This window comes from Stylophora pistillata, chromosome 14 (assembly GCF_964205215.1).
Source record: "Stylophora pistillata chromosome 14, jaStyPist1.2, whole genome shotgun sequence".
NCBI classification, from domain to species: Eukaryota; Metazoa; Cnidaria; class Anthozoa; order Scleractinia; family Pocilloporidae; genus Stylophora; species Stylophora pistillata.
The window spans coordinates 12,687,269-12,702,154 of NC_142532.1; the positions used below are offsets into that span (position 1 = coordinate 12,687,269).

General features: G+C 38.0%; 3 protein-coding genes across 3 annotated transcripts; 2 read left to right on the forward strand and 1 right to left on the reverse strand.

The window, feature by feature from the left end:
• Window positions 1–1,287: 1,287 nt before the first annotated feature.
• On the forward strand, window positions 1,288–6,378 carry LOC111330638 (homeobox protein SIX6). Its single transcript, XM_022935534.2, has 2 exons — window positions 1,288–2,372; window positions 5,472–6,378. The coding sequence occupies exons 1-2, from the start codon at window positions 1,573–1,575 to the stop codon at window positions 5,833–5,835; spliced, it is 1,164 nt and encodes a 387-aa protein (XP_022791269.1). The 5' UTR covers window positions 1,288–1,572; the 3' UTR covers window positions 5,836–6,378.
• Window positions 6,379–7,001: 623 nt separating this feature from the next.
• On the forward strand, window positions 7,002–8,418 carry LOC111330641 (transmembrane emp24 domain-containing protein 7). Its single transcript, XM_022935539.2, has one exon. It carries the CDS (start codon window positions 7,211–7,213, stop codon window positions 7,844–7,846), a length of 636 nt encoding a protein of 211 aa, XP_022791274.2. The 5' UTR covers window positions 7,002–7,210; the 3' UTR covers window positions 7,847–8,418.
• A 901-nt stretch (window positions 8,419–9,319) lies between these two features.
• Window positions 9,320–13,882, reverse strand: LOC111330643 (uncharacterized). Its single transcript, XM_022935540.2, has 5 exons — window positions 13,673–13,882; window positions 13,205–13,318; window positions 11,596–11,679; window positions 10,647–10,746; window positions 9,320–10,445 (listed from the first exon to the last, which is right to left on the reverse strand). Exons 1-4 carry the CDS (start codon window positions 13,739–13,741, stop codon window positions 10,654–10,656), a joined length of 360 nt encoding a protein of 119 aa, XP_022791275.1. The 5' UTR covers window positions 13,742–13,882; the 3' UTR covers window positions 9,320–10,445; window positions 10,647–10,653.
• Window positions 13,883–14,886: the final 1,004 nt, after the last annotated feature.

The window sequence follows — 14,886 nt, forward strand, 5'->3', positions numbered from 1 at the left end:
TAGTATTAATTAATCTTATATTGACAGAACAGGCTAAAGGAAATTAGAATGCCTGCTTCTACCACTTTCAAAGAAGGCGGAATTTTTTTTCCTCAGTAAGAAAAAGGAATTAATTCCAACTGAACAATTGCTCAAAATTTTCAAAAGGGACTAGAAGAATACGGAATACCTCATTCCAATTCTTTTCTTAAAGTTGCAATTTAATACAAAGTACGATCAGTCCCCTAATTGTGTAATGTTTTTTGTATAATTACTTCTGATTAACAAAACAGTTTATTGTCACCACAACATAACAATGCGCCACCTCTTGGGTAGCTAATTTGCAAATTGAGACATTTTCATTATACATTTGCTTGATACATTTTCCCGCTGCGAAGAACGTGCAGATGACTAGTATTATACGCCACATAATATGCTATTCCTGAAATCAATTGTATGGTGCTGGTGGAAAATTCGTATATTCTTGCTATTCATCGGTTGGAAAAAGTGATCACAATGATTTGAGCAAATTTATCCAATACAAGATTTTAATAATTTGATATTATACATCAAAAGGGTTTGTGTTGGGTTGCTCCGGGAACCCTTTCAAGTGCTGGGAACTATTGTCTTTTTTGTTGACATAGGGAGCAGATGTACAGTCCGCTGAAGACGGCAAATGGCACGTTGTTTTACCTCGACCTGTCATTGTGCACGGCAGTTTTCAAGCATTAATTCATCGAATTTTGAGCAAATACAGCTGTATGAAAAAATCAAAAGAGACTCCTCAACAAAAATAACGCTAAAACCCAAGATTTTTTCGTACTAGCGACTTGCTTAACCGGTATGAATCGGTTCACTTGTTCGGTTTTAAGAAAATCAAAGATGATTGTCACTTTTAATTGGGTTATTTCCTTATTACATGGCGTAAAATTGCTTAGAGTTGTTATTGTACGAAAGTAAGCTTTCCGTGGTAATTGAAAAATGTGTCGAAGATCTCTCTGGCTTAACCCCCTGAATTCCGCCCGCATGCTTTAAGGCGCTAAAGATCATGCTGAATGTTTGAGGAAGAAGTTTAGAGTCCCCCTGAAAAACGTGTCAACTGCTTTTCTTATGAAGACTTCTGTGTCAAGTCAAATAGACTGACCAGTGAGACAAGGCGGGAGTGATTCTTTTGATTTATTTCACACCCCTGAACTGAACAACACACATTGAATGAAAAAATGTTTCGCTTTTGATAGGAAAACGCCGTCCTTTGTAAAAATCGAACTTTAAAACTAGGGAACAATAGCAAAGTTAATTGAGAATGAGTATACAAACTACGCAGAAAAGGAAATACATTGATTAAAAACTTAGAGTTTTTTTCATTATCCGAAGCTTTCTCTTTGTATACATTTGGAGAACAAAATTTGGAAGGTCGGCAATTCGGTTTCAATATCTCGCCACAATTGAGCGCTTAAAACACTGTTTATTCAGGCCACAGATACTTCAAATGAAATAGACCATCCTAGATGCTTAAACAAACAAGTTTGCCTGAATCTATTTCATGCTGATGACAAACTAATTGAGGAACTGGACACTTGATGCTAGTCTGACATGTCCACTAAAAGGGGTTTTGTTCAACTTATGGCTTGGACAATACCATTTCAAAAGCGGGAATGTTTAGATAAGTCAACAAAGCCTCGAACCTGTGCCGAAACAAAATCGTTCCTTGATCACGAGTTGAGATGTCTATATAATACGAACGTGCAACACCGTATACGTTCATTCGCGACGATCCTTAGAGGAGACACGTTGGACAACCGAAGTGTAAAACGCACAGCTCTGTACTCTGCTGATATGCTTCCTTGTCCATTTTCATCAGGTCAAGTTGCTTCAGTTTGTCAATTTCTCCAGAATAACGGAGAGATAGACCGCCTTTCGCGATTTCTCTGGTCCTTGCCCGCGGACATAGAAAGCGACGAAAAAACTACCGAGACAATTCTTGTTTCGAAAGCTGTTGTTTATTTCTATCAGAACAACTTCAAGGAATTGTACGCAATACTCGAGAGCAACAAGTTCTCCAAAGAGAACCATGAACGACTACAGTGTCTTTGGAGGACAGCACACTACATCGAAGCGGAAAGGCAGCGCGGTAGGCCTTTGGGAGCTGTAGGGAAATATCGAGTGCGAAGAAAGTACCCCCTCCCTCGGACGATTTGGGACGGCGAGGAGACCACTTACTGCTTCAAGGAGAAGTCGAGGAACATTCTGAACAAGGCGTACACCGACAATCCATACCCCACTCCTCGTGAGAAGTACGAGCTGGCAAAGATGACTGATCTCACTGTAACACAAGTCAGTAACTGGTTTAAGAACAAGAGGCAACGAGTGCGCGCTGCAGAAATGAGAAAAGGGTGAGTGAGTGCGTTACTTGTTTTGCCAATTCATTTTCTCTATCATGATTATTTGAAAAGATATGATCTATGAGAGGTCACGATTTCGCTTTTGTGTTTCTTCTGCATGCCTGTGAACTAAACCAAAGATTTCCTTTACTGAGTTTCTTTATGTTTTAATATGTTTTTGTAAACTCTTTGATCTAGCTCATGTTTCTGGTTGCTCATTAATAGCTCCTGAAAAGAAAATCATTTAGTTTCTGTCACAGATACTAACTAAAAGCAACTAAGAGAAGAAATAACCTTTTTCGGATGGTTTATAAATGTTTAACTCGCTCACGTTTTTTGATGAGATTGGTGCGCGAGAAGTGCAAACTAAGATAGAAGTGCAATTAAGATAACATTTCATTTTAAACTTGAAATGGGAAGGTTGATTTTTTAAAGTTCATCTTCGGTTGTAATGCATTTGTGTTATGGTTACATTTGCAATACTCATGTATCAGTTTTTCATTAATTTTCTCCTGTTGTATGTATCGCTTAGTCTTATGATAATTTCTCCAAAGTTGTTTAATGAGGAAATCATTGCTTAAGCGTTTGTGCGGCTATTAACACCCCATTCCAGCCGATTAGATGTTAATAGGTTCTGATTATCTCCGGAACATTGACCGGCAAAGAACTGAATCACAAGCCGCTAATTACAAAACAGAGTATGTCACTAAAAGGGCATTCAGCATCTTCGTCTCCAGTTGTACGCTCTTTTCAATGAAATCATTGAGTTCTAAAAGGAGAACGTGTGTTCTTAGACACTTCTGACATGAGAAAAGCCGGTGCATTGTACAATGTATCGAATCTGCAGAAAGTAAAAAGATATACAGCCTTTTATTGAATGGCAATTCCAGTGATGTCCAGAATGTTCAATGAATAGACTGTTTAGTCTTCCTCGAACTGGTTATCTCTCTAAGAGTGCGTTTCCTTGTTCACGCTGCGCGAAGACAAAAGGAGCAAAAACGGCGAAGTAATTACTACGAAAAAGAAATGAAGGCTAAACACTTATAACACGAAGACATTAACATCAGATTGTTGGATTGATTTTATGTCAAAAGCTTAATGAATACCCCATTCTTCAATATGAAGTCGATTTTTACCATGATTTTCATAAATCTTCATTTTCTGAAGAAATATGAAAGGCTTCAAACTATATATTGCTCAATACAGTCCCCATTGAAATATATCATTACATATTAGGCAAGGTATATTTTATTCCATGTTTTTCCCAGAAAAAAAAGGATCAGATTTCATATCGATGGCTAGGGCTGCTGCGTAAACTTGACCGGTATTTGTGTGCGGGCAGAAATCGCATCACTGAGTCAACAGTTTTGATTCTCATGCTTCAATCATTTACCCGGTCCAAATGGATTGGAAGTTTTAGCGCTGTTTACTTTTCATTTTAAAACCTCGCACGTATTTGTGCACCTGCGCGGTGAAAAACCACCCTAAAATATTAGCTAATGGCTTTAACCATCAGCAGACGGCACGAGATTCGATACCTATTGATATCAAGACTGGAGTTTTTGGTCACGCATACAGCAGAATAACACTTCTTTTCCCTGCAATACCCGCAATTTATCTTAATTTCTAAAATAATTCTGCGCTCTAGCTCCTTAGGTATCACATTCGGTATTGTATACACATCATGTCGTCGTTTTAAACCAAATGCATGAAACAAGACTATCCAAAGTCGTCCTTTAAGTTTCTACGTGTAAATATGATACCCGCAATTAACCTAAATTTCAAAAATTCTCCTGCTTTATTGTAGTTGTTAAGACGATTTCTGTAGCCTCACCGGTACCACTCATGGTTCCGAGTCCTTATTTGTTCGTCGTTTCAAACGAAATATGCGACACCTGACTATCTATTGTCAACCTCTTTGCTTCTTTGAGTGATCTTTATCCATTTGAAATCCTGTTAAAAGATGAAAAGATGGCAATGCTTTGTTGAGCGCAAAGATCTCAACACGTAACCGTGAAAAACAGAATGTAAAAAAATGAGTGAGGAACTTGTCGTAAATGCTACTGGATGGAAAATAAACCCCCTAACTTTTTTCTCTAGAATCATTCCAGGTTTTTCGAAATTGAATCTTTTAGTCCTAGTCTTATTGTTCAATTAATCGTGAAATATTGCATAGGTTTTTTTTTTTGGATTTGGCCTCAAATAGAACATAGAAGTAATCTGAGTCGAGTGTTGGCGTTGAAAACTTTGCAATCCGTGGAAAATAAGCGCAACCTTCAAACTTTTATACATATTTAAAGAAATTGAGATGACTTTATTATTTAAGCCAGATTCGTTGAAAATGTCCTTTTCCTAACCGTGCCATATTACATTTCTAGAAGAGTAACCTATGCCAATGCTACTATCTCGAGCATTCATCAGTGGAATTTGAAAGACAAAATTAGCTGTCAATATATAAATATAAATATATATGTCTTTTATTTTATTTTAAAAATCGAGTTTCCAGATGAGATTTGAACCCACGACCCTCCGTGATCTAGTCGGATGCTCTAACCACTGAGCTACAGGAGACTCTATGGTGAGCAAGGGTCAATTAGTGGGTATTGACTGGAACCGCATCACGCGGCTACACAGCCAAACATCAGCTAGCGCATAGAAGCTCACTAACAGCATCACGCTGTCACATTAAAGCATCACATGCATTAAAGCATCACATGCAGCCAACCAGCCTCCAAAGTGGTTAGAGCATCCGACTAGATCACGGAGGGTCGTGGGTTCAAATCTCATCTGGAAACTCGATTTTTAAAAATTGTTTATTTCATCTTTACATTTTATTTTATTGTGTGACAATTTTAGTGGTTTTAATTATTGCTGTTTTTGTTGTTGTTGCTGTTGTTTTTTATTATTTTTTGCCTCTTTGGCCTGATAAAAGATAAGGATCGAAGAACATTCTTGATTAGATTGTAGCTTTGTGTGATCTTCAAAGTCGCTTGGATGACATCACCACCATGCTACTGATGAATAAAAAGTGTAAAAGTGTCATGATAAAAGTGCTGTTAGAAAGGGATTGAATAATATTAAAATTAACTCTCCCACTTATGCGTTTTTCAGGGGCCTGGATCAAGACGGAATGATGAAAATGAAAGGACCAGGTCGGTCCATGATGTTCAGCTATGATGAACTACGATCTCACTTCCCTTACCTTATTCCACAAGCCCCGATTATTCCAACGCCACAGTCTTCGGTGTCCGCAGCTTACTTTCAAGACCTTCACGTGCACGCTCATGCGCATGCTCAGTTTCACCGTTCATACGCACCGCTCCAAACGTACCCAGCATACGTTTCGGGAAGTCCTCATCCATGTACCAGCACGTGCACCAGTACGCATGCACAAGTCAGCCCTTTGAGTTTGTCTTCAGAGACAAGTGCTTTTGAACCTATTTACTCTAGTCGGCTTGCATTCGACAACTTGTAATCGCGAGCTGTGTTTGACAATTTAATTGAATAATTTTTTGAGTGTTTCTTTCTGTTTTATTTTGTTTGTTTGTTTTTTCCAGTCACATTTACCTCCTGAATTACGTGCACATTGTACAGAGAATTTTAACAAACAAACAATTTTCTTTCAGAATAAGTAGAGAGCCTCCGCCACAGACCCCCTGTAAAATTATATGTATGTGTTCATGGGTGTACAACATGCAGTTACTCGTCAGAAATTGTAAGGACAATACAGATAGACTAGCTGTAGATACTCGAAGATTAAAAGTTTCACTGTGGTACCTATTTTGACTCAGTATTTGAAATCATCTGGGAATTCTTTTAAAATACTTTGGACTCTATGATACCATGTTTATCACTTAATCGACATTTTTGTAGCAGTTGGCATTGCTGCTCAAAGTTACCATTGTGGACATGGGAGTACAGTGGAACACTCAAAATAAATTAAGTAAAGGCTAAGAAGAATTAATGATATCAATAATAATTTTAGCAATTATAATAAAAAATTCATTAAATAATGTAATATTGTGTCTAAGCAAATTTATAAATTATAAATTATAGTTAATGATGAAACTACTAGCATATAAGGGCAAAGTAAACAGAAAATAATTGTCAAGTGCTAATAATAGTAAGAGCACAAAGGTCAGATAAGCTTGCATTGATTGCACGTGCAGCCAATTATTGTCCAGAACATGTGTGGTCGAAAAAGATATACTTTTAGAAGAGAAGAATGTACTTAAAAGAGCAAAGGAGTTACTTTTCTAAACTTCTTTTTCAATTATTTTACGGCTATTTTACGGCTAACAGTTAATCTCTTTCCGTTGCAATTAAACGAAAAATTTTTACGAATAACTTTTTTTAACGACCAACGCTTACATTTGTCAGTTCTTTATCCCAAGGGTTAAATTTTCTAATTCCTTTAAGACTCTCTTTTGTAGAGTACAGAGGGTCGCCTTCTGTTTCACGTTACCGCTAATAATCGATTAAATTCGAGAAAACGTCTTTTGTCTTTTCCAGTCAGTTGAAAATCGTTCACTGTAACTAGTGACCATTGCCCGCTTTGAGGTTTAAAATTTTCTTATTTGGTTCAATATTTAGAGTAGAAATGTCGGTAACGAGGAAGCTGAACCAATTAAAGGTCGATAAGGTGCTACTTGCGCGTGCGTTCACAAATCGCCACGTGGCCTAGTCCTTTCGAATGCAAATTTACTTTAAACAAAACTTACTTTGAATATTATTTCACCTAGACATGGAAGAAATCGCTCTACACTTTTAGAGCCTTTACAAAGTAAGAAGCTCGGCTTTGCTCGGTTACACAACTCAACATATTTGGCCCAATATCTATCCTTTGAAGCATGAACAACGACGCTAAGATGCGCCTTTTGATCGTAATTTTGGCCCTGTGTTTACACTTGATACCTGCGAATAGCCGCCATCTGCAATTTCAACTTAGCGGCTTTGAATGCTTCTACGAAGACCTGGTGGAAAACACGGAATGCTCGCTAGAATATGCACCTATCACCGGTGCTGATCCTCGCATTGACGTGTACATCGAAGGACCCGACAGTGATGTTATTTACAAAGTAGAGAAGAAGGACTATGACCTCCATAAATTTAACGCTACCATGAATGGAACGTACACGATCTGCTTCAGTAACGTTTTTGACTTTTCTATTGGGGAAAATCTTGTGTACTTCGATCTAGTCAAAGGGAATGAAGACGAATTGGGTTACGAGGGAGTTAGCGGAACACCAACAGCCTTGACTCTCTTCGAAAAGTCTTTCCTAAATATTCACGAAAATTTGAACTTGATCGAGAGATATCAAAATTATTACAGGTTACGAGAAGCAAACACCCGAATGGCTGCCGAGTATTTAAAGCAAAGAGTACAGTGGTGGTCAGTAGGACAGTCTTTTATTATTGTTTCGGTTGGTATTGCTCAAGTTTACATGCTGCGTAGATTTTTCACTGTTTCAAAAGAGGATCTATAAATGTATATATTTAAATCTTTACTTTTATTTGTGGTATTGACAGATGTTCATTGTTTGCGTCGTTGGATTATTTACTATTCCGCGCATCTCCGGACGACTTCGTTCGAGCTCACCTTAAAAACTTCATACATTTAAAATCAATAAAATGTGAACATTCCAAAAATTAGGACTCTCTTATTCGATAATGTCGTATTGTAAGAGCATTGGTATGGTGATATGTTGAAATTGATCGATGTAAAATCGACATGGCTAACTGCTTATTGATAGAGTAGCACTTACAAGTTGAGACTGATTTGATTTAGCATCGATGTCAGAGCGTTAAACGGCACATGCCCACTGCGGGCTCTTTCCTTCTTGATGTGCGATGATACGTTTCGACGTTTGATGGGACTTTGGTGTAGAAGACAAGTCAGGTAATTGTCCTTACAAAATAGTGGATTTCAGTCTATCATGGATATCTGGGAGGATATATATCGCAGATCTGGGAGGATAATTTTTGATGATATTGAAGAACGTTATGCTCTGTGCTATTTAATTGTCAATAAGAACTTAATAAACACAAGTGAATAAGAGGCTTCATGGACGTCTTAAGTTGTCAGGCGAAGGGAAGAAAATGTGTTTTGCTCGTTTTCACTTGTATCGCGCTTTTGAACGTACCCACTACTGAACGCTGAAGATGAGTTTAATTACAACTGAAACTTGTAGGTGTAGGTTAAGTGACCTAACTGTGAAGATGTGTTAATTGGAAGTTCCTAGTTAGTAAGAGAGGCCCATGACGTTCAAAACACGTCCAAATATGTCATAGTTGGTCATCTTTTAGCTTCTGCTTTGACGCGTTGTCAGCCTTAGACTAGAATTCTCCTGTGCTTGCTCGATTTTGAGTATTTATGTTCTGCCTTAGAGGAAGAACGCTTACATTTAGGAGACTAAGATGCTTAAGCATTTGGTCAACTGATTACACTGGTCATTGGTAGAAAAGCGGAGTGATTAGATGGAAAGCCACATGTATACCTGCAATGTTTTGTTTTTCCTTCTGCTTTTCTTGTCGAGTTCACGCGACAAGGAGGTATTGGTCCCTCTATGCATCAGCAATGAAAACTTTTCAAGGAAAGCTAAGCCGGGTGAGGAACGATTCCCTTGAAAAAAACCCTTTCTAAGTGCCCGATCAGAATTTCTCTCGAAATTTCTTCCTTTGTTTTATTTCTTGAAAAGTTCCCTTGCTCATGGAAGTTATGTAGAGAGGGACATTCATTAAGGAAAAAGCAACTACTATCGGATCAAGTAATTACTCAAGTAACCACTCCAGTCTCCACTGAATTACTTCACAGCGTCGTCGTTTGATTTATTTAGTAACAGACCAAAATTTAAATATACGGGAACAATCGGGCGTGAGAGACCTCGATTTCTCCATGATTAACTCATAGTAAGCCGAGCCTACTCGCGGCTAACAAGTAAGTACATATTTCAGGAACATCAAGTGAGTGCTGAGGACAACATCAGTTCTTTTATTTAGCCTCAGCTACAAATCATGCTGCGCCAATTTCCGAGGGATCACGCTAACAAGGAAGCAGTACAAAGTATCTCAAGAGAGCAAAGTTAAATTCGCCGTTTTATTTTAAGCCAGTTAAAGCATGACGCCTTGATTTCTATTTTTATGTTTATATGTAATATCATCATGAACGATTGAAACTTTTGCTTTTTATGTAGATGACTCAGTCCCCTCCATGCTATCCTAACTCGAAATTTAATTAGTCATTTCTGGTTACAAAGCCAACATAAAATCATTCGTGAGCCAAAAACATAAGAACAAGCCAGCACACAACAAAAAAAAATTGGAATATTCAATTCAAGAAATAATCATAACTTTATCGACTTAGAAGAGCTCAGTTTTCTTGAATATACCAGCCGTGTAACAATGATTTTTTTTCCCTTTTTTCTTTTTTTTTTCCCTTCCCACTAAGTGCGCCATTGTATGCAACATCACTGTCAAAAAAGGTAAAGAGCCTTTTAGATCTCCAAGTTGTTGACAAAGAAAGCAGCCGTAGCACTACTTTTACTACCATTTTTCTTAGCTCGTAATTCATCAACCCGAACGAAGGTTCGAATCGCGTTGTGCTATGTTGCTTTTACCCGAAGCATTTTCCTATTCGCCAACGGTATTAAATATATCTTATTAACCAAGCGCGAGTGCCGTACTGGGAGAATATCGGCCCGAGGTCTTGACAGCACGGACCGAGCGCAGCGAGGTCCGTACAAAAAAGACCGAGGGCCGATATTCTTCCAGTACGGTCCCGAGCAAGCTTGGTTAATAAGAGATTTATTATACGACTGAAGTTCAAAGGGACACAAGTGCGGTATCATTCGGTACCATTCGGGACAGTGCCCGGTCCAATACTGAGAGAATATTGACCGGCAATAGAGCATTTTGATTGGTTGATTTTAGTTATTGGCCCTCTGACTGCCCGAGTCGTGTAATAATTCACCTTAATAAACTACGCAGCGCGCTCAAAATGGTCAATTGTTATGTTATTCCTCAGCCATCGCTAAGATATTTTTATTTCACACTATGTTCAACCCTTCAGCCCGGCTGTGTCGTTTCCTGAGGGTAAGATTAAGAAGAAATTACAATATAAAAATGAAGAAGAAACGAGGAGTTTGTTATGAACAAACATTTCGCCCCTTGAATATCAAGCTATATCCTCTCTTCTTGTCTATAAATAACTGTACACGTGGCTATTTTGAATGGTTGCTATTTGGTATGTGTATGATAAAGCTGCACTCACATTAGTGATCAACTTACCAAAAGTTTAAGCATTCTTCAACATGGATTTTATCTTCTCGTCTTTTGCAGTGTCCATCAATTTTTTCCCATCTGGGTCTTCTCCATCGGGATCTGCACCCTGAAATTTTCAAAAGAGGAAATCAACTTTTGGAGTGGATGGTCAGTGGAAAAAGTGCACTACGGATTATGAGAATTTCTGTGAAATGGAGGTAAAATGTTTGAACCAAAGATATTTAGGGCACCAGCAACAAGCAGTACATTGAATACACATGGACCGCTAGAATATGAGACGGTTTCTGACTGTGTACTTTCATTTGCTCTAAGAAAGCAACCAATTACAACGGGAACTTTTCATACAAGAAGTGAACATTTTTCTCTGGAGTGGCGCCCCGCATAGAGGTCCTTTTTCCTATTGCAACCATCCTGGTTTTTACAAATAGTTACCGTAAATTCAGTTTCAGACGATTCTTTTTTTCTCTGCATACCCTGCACAAGGACTGTGATTTAAAAAAAAAACTTGAAACCGCCGGGTTATCTAACCGACAGTCATTAAATCTCCAAACTATAGTCAAAGAGGAATCCTTTCAGCAAGCTCTGTTTTACATTTACCACCGACTCTGCATTACTGAGGATTTCAAAGAATGGTATAAGCTATTTCATTGGCAGTTGTTTCGTGAGCTGAGCTAATGTCGCTCAGCAATTACAGTCCATAATCCGCTCATTCAGATAGCTAAGCATATATTCATCACTTGTCCTACCCTGCGTTTCTTATGCTCCTACATCATACTGGATGAAATCATAAGCGAAAATTTTACAGTTCGCAATGCGCCAAATGTGTTTGGAAACGAGCTACCCGTATCGATTCTTCACTCGGGAGAATGCGACAACCTTTTCTAGGGAAGTTGAGCAAGATTTAAACGCGGAATTATTAAGAAAATTCTCTCTTTTAGTTACATATTCTCATTACCATTTTCAGCAAGTACTCCACAAGATTGCTATTCTCATTCATGACTGCGTAGTACAATGGAGAACAATCATCCTCGTCAGCTAACTGGGAAAGAAGAAAGAAATCTAATCATTTCAGAAGATGTGGATGGCTTGTGTAGTAAGGTATATAGAAGTACGTACAGCTGCAGAAATGTATAAAGCTGTGTCGTTTCAGTTTCATATTTTTCCACCCATGCACATTCATAAGACTCAATCTTATATGAAAGGAATCTAAGCCATTTTCGCCACAGCACTCCAAAAACAATCTGAAGTGTAGCAGGTCCATGCTAGGAGAGAAGAGCAAAGAATTGAAGCCGTAAAGTGTTATCCACTTAAGGAGTTTCAACCAAGGAAGTAAAATCTTATTTACGGAATCTCTTTTGCAGAAGCACATTCTAACAGTTTAAACGTTTTTCACGTTATAAATTCAAGCTAGGAAATACATCTATGTGCTCGATGCGTATTTTTAGACGTGATTTGTAAGTGGTCGGATGTAGAGGGTCTGAACTGAACAATGAATTAGCGATTCATCATAAACGACCGATAATACTCAGTAGAGTCACTTCCCGATCATGAGATCTTCTTTCTCGTTTGCCATGATCTGTATTCTGTTGAATTTTTATCAATATCCTCTATCTGCTAAACGTTACCGGTTACTGACCTTCGCGCCATCATTTCGTTATGTTTTCTGTTTCCTGACAATAATTAACAGCGTTTAACGATTGGACAAAGCTTTGAACCTGAAATTTCCTTGATCACGTCTATTTCCACTGAAAACAAACTAACTCCACGCTCAAGCGTGAGAAAATATTAACAGATCTCAGCAACGGAAATTTTGAAGTGAAATAACTTGGTTCGTGAAATGTTCCGGTGTTCGTGACATCATGCATAAGATCACTGGTTTCACGCCTTTCTAGAAATTGGGGTGCAACGCAGGAATGTTTCTGTACACGTTGGAATCATACATCAAGAAAGACGAAGTTATTCACAAAGAATTTATCCATCAGTCACCCTTCACTGCTGAGAAAAGTTGCCTCTGGATTAAGTATGTCAATAGACAAGGAGCTTTACTTGAATTATAATATGACGTCACTGAATGAAAGAAAACTTTTATTTTAGTCCATTCACACGATGACATTTGACTTTATCTTCTCCAGGCAATCGTTTAAATCAATCACTGATATGATCATTTTTTTCCCTTTTAAAGTTAGCTTGGGTTGGTAGTTAGTGCTAATAGGTTTGTATTTAAATTAAAACAATCGTGGCTTCATTTCAAAGGTCGATAGGTCTTTCGTTGAATAAAATGCAAATTATCCAAAGACGTTAAGCTGTCAAATTCGTGGCTGGGGTACCCTTGAAGATCAATAACAGTGTTGTTTTTGTCGTTACTGGGATGTTTTCTTTTAATCCAGGGTATTGCTATGATTTCTGAGAAATGTGAATCGTTCAGTTATCATAAATGATTCCGTTCATTCATCAATTCAATTGCGCAACAAAACGTGTCATGGTAGACAGCATTTGAAGTGGTTGCCATTATGTTAACTCAGTATATTTGAAGCTTTGCAAGTAAACTCGAGTAAATAACTTACATTAACATCCGCTCCTTTCGATACTAGGTACTTCATGACGTCCAGCTTTTGAGCTTGAACGGCAATATGAAGAGGACTGCGTCCATGTTGAATTGGCGTGTTTACCTGACTCCCCTGAAAAAAGAAAGAGGCAAGACTGACTATCATGGCCAGCAATAAGATATTCTAAATCCCGTAGGTGGGTAGTTACAGATTAACAACAACGCCTTCGACGCCTTCTGATACGATTGACATACCAGTTACTTGGTGTAAAGTCTCCAAAAAGGTTCAATTAACTAGGAAATCATAATTTGCAAACTTTGTCCTCAGCGAGACATAGGCAGTTCGATAACCTTCAAACTTGCAGATTATCAACAGTTACAGCTTTTATCTCTGTTATTTCGGCTCTTCAAATCGTGTTCCAAAGATAAAGAGTCAAACCTCTTCATGAGAAAGAAAATCCAAATTAAAACAAGTCAATTTACTTACCGGTCGTGAGAATTTCTCTTTCACAACTTCCAAATTCCCTGATCGTAACGCTGTGACTAAGATACTCATTTCTGCTCCTTTAAATGATTTTCACTTTAAGAATACCACTCGTGGTCAAATCTAAACGTCAAGTCGTCAAGTACTTAAACACTGCCCTTTATATATATGCATGTCTGGCTCACGCTATGTCACGTGTGACATATTTAATACAGCATGGTAGAGGTCATGGATATTTTTAAGACGCCAACCAAGAACATGCAATTATTTAAATGGATGAAGAGTAGGAAATGCTTTGTCATCACGTGTATTTCTTCCAACCTGAAAATGACTATTAGCAGACTCCATTAACACAACTGCGCCTGCGCAATAAAGGGCGGAAAGAGAGAGGAAACAATATGTGAAGGGTATTATTGGAACCAAGCGAACCGACCGGGATTTTAGATAAACCATCTATGCAGAAAAATGATGAAAAGTTGAGTATGATCTGGGTGAAAAATTTTGGAAGTAAATTAAATGTAGCAACTAGACAAGCAAGCAAACAAAGAAAACAATAACAAAACAAAACAAAAAACGGGAAAATGTTCGCAAACATGCGCCAATCCGGGAAAAGAGGAACCTAATGTCTTTCCCTCTCTATTAAGAAATGAGCTACCTTAAACGAGGTACGAGTTGGTATGCTGGATGAAACATAATTTTTACTAACGTTTGAAAGTAAACTTGATAACGGAGAAAATTCTTTCAGTGTAAGCCGGATTGGCGAAAATTCCTAAACATGCTTTAATCGCGGGTGAGCTTACCTCTCTTCGGATCCTTGATTAGAAAAAATCTTCTTAGCTAAAACAATGAGCTCGGCGATCTAAGAATGGGCTCATCAAAAGTATGTAAAGGAAATTTGCACGAAATTATCCCATTTCAGTCACAAAATAATCTTAACAAATTAAAAACGTGAATTTACTGGCATGATGTCAGAATGTTTCGCATTTGTAGAAGGCCCGGCTCATACGCTCTCAACTTGGTCCGAAATTCTTCAAGTTTGTCTTTTATATAATGCCCTATAATTATCTCTATCTTCATCTGTCCTAGTTCCTTCTTTGTTTCAAGTCGCCCCTTAGTTTTTTCAGTTTTAGCATAACACTGATAACCTTTGGTTAATTTACCTTCAATGTCTATGGTTACATGTCGCCAAAACGTAAGCCTTTTCTCAATTATATTCA